At 37.5% G+C, this 2,085-nt stretch overlaps 1 protein-coding gene across 1 annotated transcript; it reads left to right on the top strand.

Moving 5' to 3' along the window:
• The first annotated feature begins 240 nt into the window (after positions 1-240).
• LOC143579700 (uncharacterized) lies at positions 241-1,093 on the top strand. Its single transcript, XM_077062932.1, has 2 exons — positions 241-591; positions 656-1,093. The coding sequence occupies exons 1-2, from the start codon at positions 241-243 to the stop codon at positions 1,091-1,093; spliced, it is 789 nt and encodes a 262-aa protein (XP_076919047.1).
• The last annotated feature ends 992 nt before the right edge of the window (positions 1,094-2,085 follow it).

Below are 2,085 nucleotides of genomic sequence, written 5' to 3'. Positions count from 1 at the left end.
ATAAGTCAAGATGAGAGGTGCACACTTATTTGATCTTGTTATGTATTAATGACCTTATTAGTACTTAGGAGCAAAGCCCTAAGTAATGGAGGTTCCGCGATTCATTCTACCCGTTTGCACAAGGATGGCAAGATGGCTGGAAGTTCGGTTCGCGGCCCTTGGCAAAAAATCTTTAAAATCGAGAAGAAATTTTTGGATTTGGGTCTTAATCTTAATTGTTTCTTTGAAAGAGAAGTAGGAATGGGGAACAATACTAGATTTTGGCTTGATGCTTGGCTTTGCAGGTTCACGCTCAAAGATATATTCCCTAATTTGTACAAATTGGAGGTTTTTAAAGGGTGTCTTATTAGGGATAGAGTGGTGTTTGATGGGAATCGGGCGGGGAATTTTGTTTGGGGCTGGTCAAAATTGCATCTTTCTGAAGAGAACTTGGTTGATGCAGAGGATTTGCAAGAGATGGTGTGCGGCTTTTCCTTTAAAGTGGACAAAAAAGGCGGTTGGAGATGGACCGGTGACTCCTCGGGTTTGTTTTCGGTGCGCAGTTTGAGAGGTTGTATGGCTATCATTTATATGGGGATGGATCTCCTATTTGTAATTGGAGTCTTGGATTCCTATAAAAGTCAACTGCTTCATTTAGAGACTTTTGTTAAATAAGATACCGGTAGCGATTAATCTAATTGCTAAAGGGTTGAACTCGATATACCCTGAATGCTCAAGGTGTCACTCTGCGCCTGAAACGTCGGCCCATGTTTTTCTAGATTGTCCTAGAGAGAAAGAAGTTTGGAGGGCAGTCTCTCTATGGTGCCATTGGGATTTAACTGGCTTTGACTCTTTTGGGCAACTGTTGGAGGTGGCGAAACAACCAGATGACAACTTGGGCAGGCGTATCTTAGGCTCGATTATTTACTCATCTATTTGGTTCATTTGGAGGCAACGAAATGCTAAGTTATTCAACAACGGGATCTCGTCGACTTTGTTTACGATGGAGGAAATCATGACTAATCTTTTTGGTTGGATAAAGAATAGATCCGGTCATAAGGATATTGTTTGGCTTGATTGGATTAAGGCCCCTTTATCATGTTTTAAGGCATAATTGTTTTTTAGGTGTGCATGATTTTATGGTTGGTTAGAACTTAGCACATGTATTTGGTTTGGACTCTTTTCCAGCAACCTGCTGGTGTTTTCTCTTTTGTTTTATTGAATTCCAAATTGATGTTCAAAAAAAAAAAAAGATATTCAAAGATTACCCGTTTTCAGTAATTTCCCAACAATTACTCCATACTAAACAGAAGTCCGTGCGTGCGAAGTGGATATATGTGTGTATAGTTCTGGTACATTTGCTTTCACACAGGTTGCTTGATTATTTGCACCAAGTGTGCATCTATATATTAAACGATCATCTGGCTCGTAACCAAATTGAATAACATTTTCAAAATAAACTTTGCTTTCTCATTAAAATTAAGAAAATGATTACACTAAAGTGGCAGTCAAACGGACAACAAATTACGCAGCTACAATTACAATAAGTTTTGATTGTGTTCAACTATTTATGTAATAGACCAAGCCTGGTTTTGTGGGTCGATCGATCTCGAACTCATTGGCTTTATAGCTCATGTTTGATCATGTATTTTCGCGTGGGCGTTAGTAAAGATCACTTAGATATTAAGGCAAGAGTTTGTTGTGCAGTCTGTAGAGCCCTGTGCTTGAAGTTGTTTTGATCGAGACATGTTTTCTGTTGAAGCGAAAGTTTAGTTTTGTTAGCTTAGATTTGTATTATTTTCATTTTAAGTTTTATTGTACTAAGATTAATCCAAAGTTATAAATTCCATTACGTTAGGCTGGTATCGTTCGGTCGTAATTAGGACCCAATTTGGTGTGGTATGACATCAATCACTTGCAATTAAATTTTAATTTGTAACATCGAAATAACAATCTAACTCCAAGAAAACGGTTACATTACAGACTAAATCCAAGAAAACGTAAGTTTAGACTAAGTCGTAAGTTGACCCAAACCACATGGATCAATTGTGTAATTTATCAGAAAAACAAATAAATTATTTTAACGCATTTCTCCTAGAAAAGTAA

This window comes from Bidens hawaiensis, unplaced genomic scaffold (assembly GCF_021521415.1).
Source record: "Bidens hawaiensis isolate Kalapana, Puna unplaced genomic scaffold, B.hawaiensis_p1.1 tig00029913_1, whole genome shotgun sequence".
NCBI classification, from domain to species: domain Eukaryota; kingdom Viridiplantae; phylum Streptophyta; class Magnoliopsida; order Asterales; family Asteraceae; genus Bidens; species Bidens hawaiensis.
Note: the sequence above shows the minus strand (reverse complement) of the source record. Positions and strands in the feature narration are given on the sequence as shown.

Bases quoted from the DNA above. Each gene is read 5' to 3' on its own strand.
- LOC143579700 (XM_077062932.1), top strand. From the start codon at position 241: ATGGGGAACAATACTAGATTTTGGCTTGATGCTTGGCTTTGCAGGTTC. The intron at 592-655 runs GTAATTGGAGTC...TTGTTAAATAAG, and splicing joins TGGGGATGGATCTCCTATTT to ATACCGGTAGCGATTAATCT.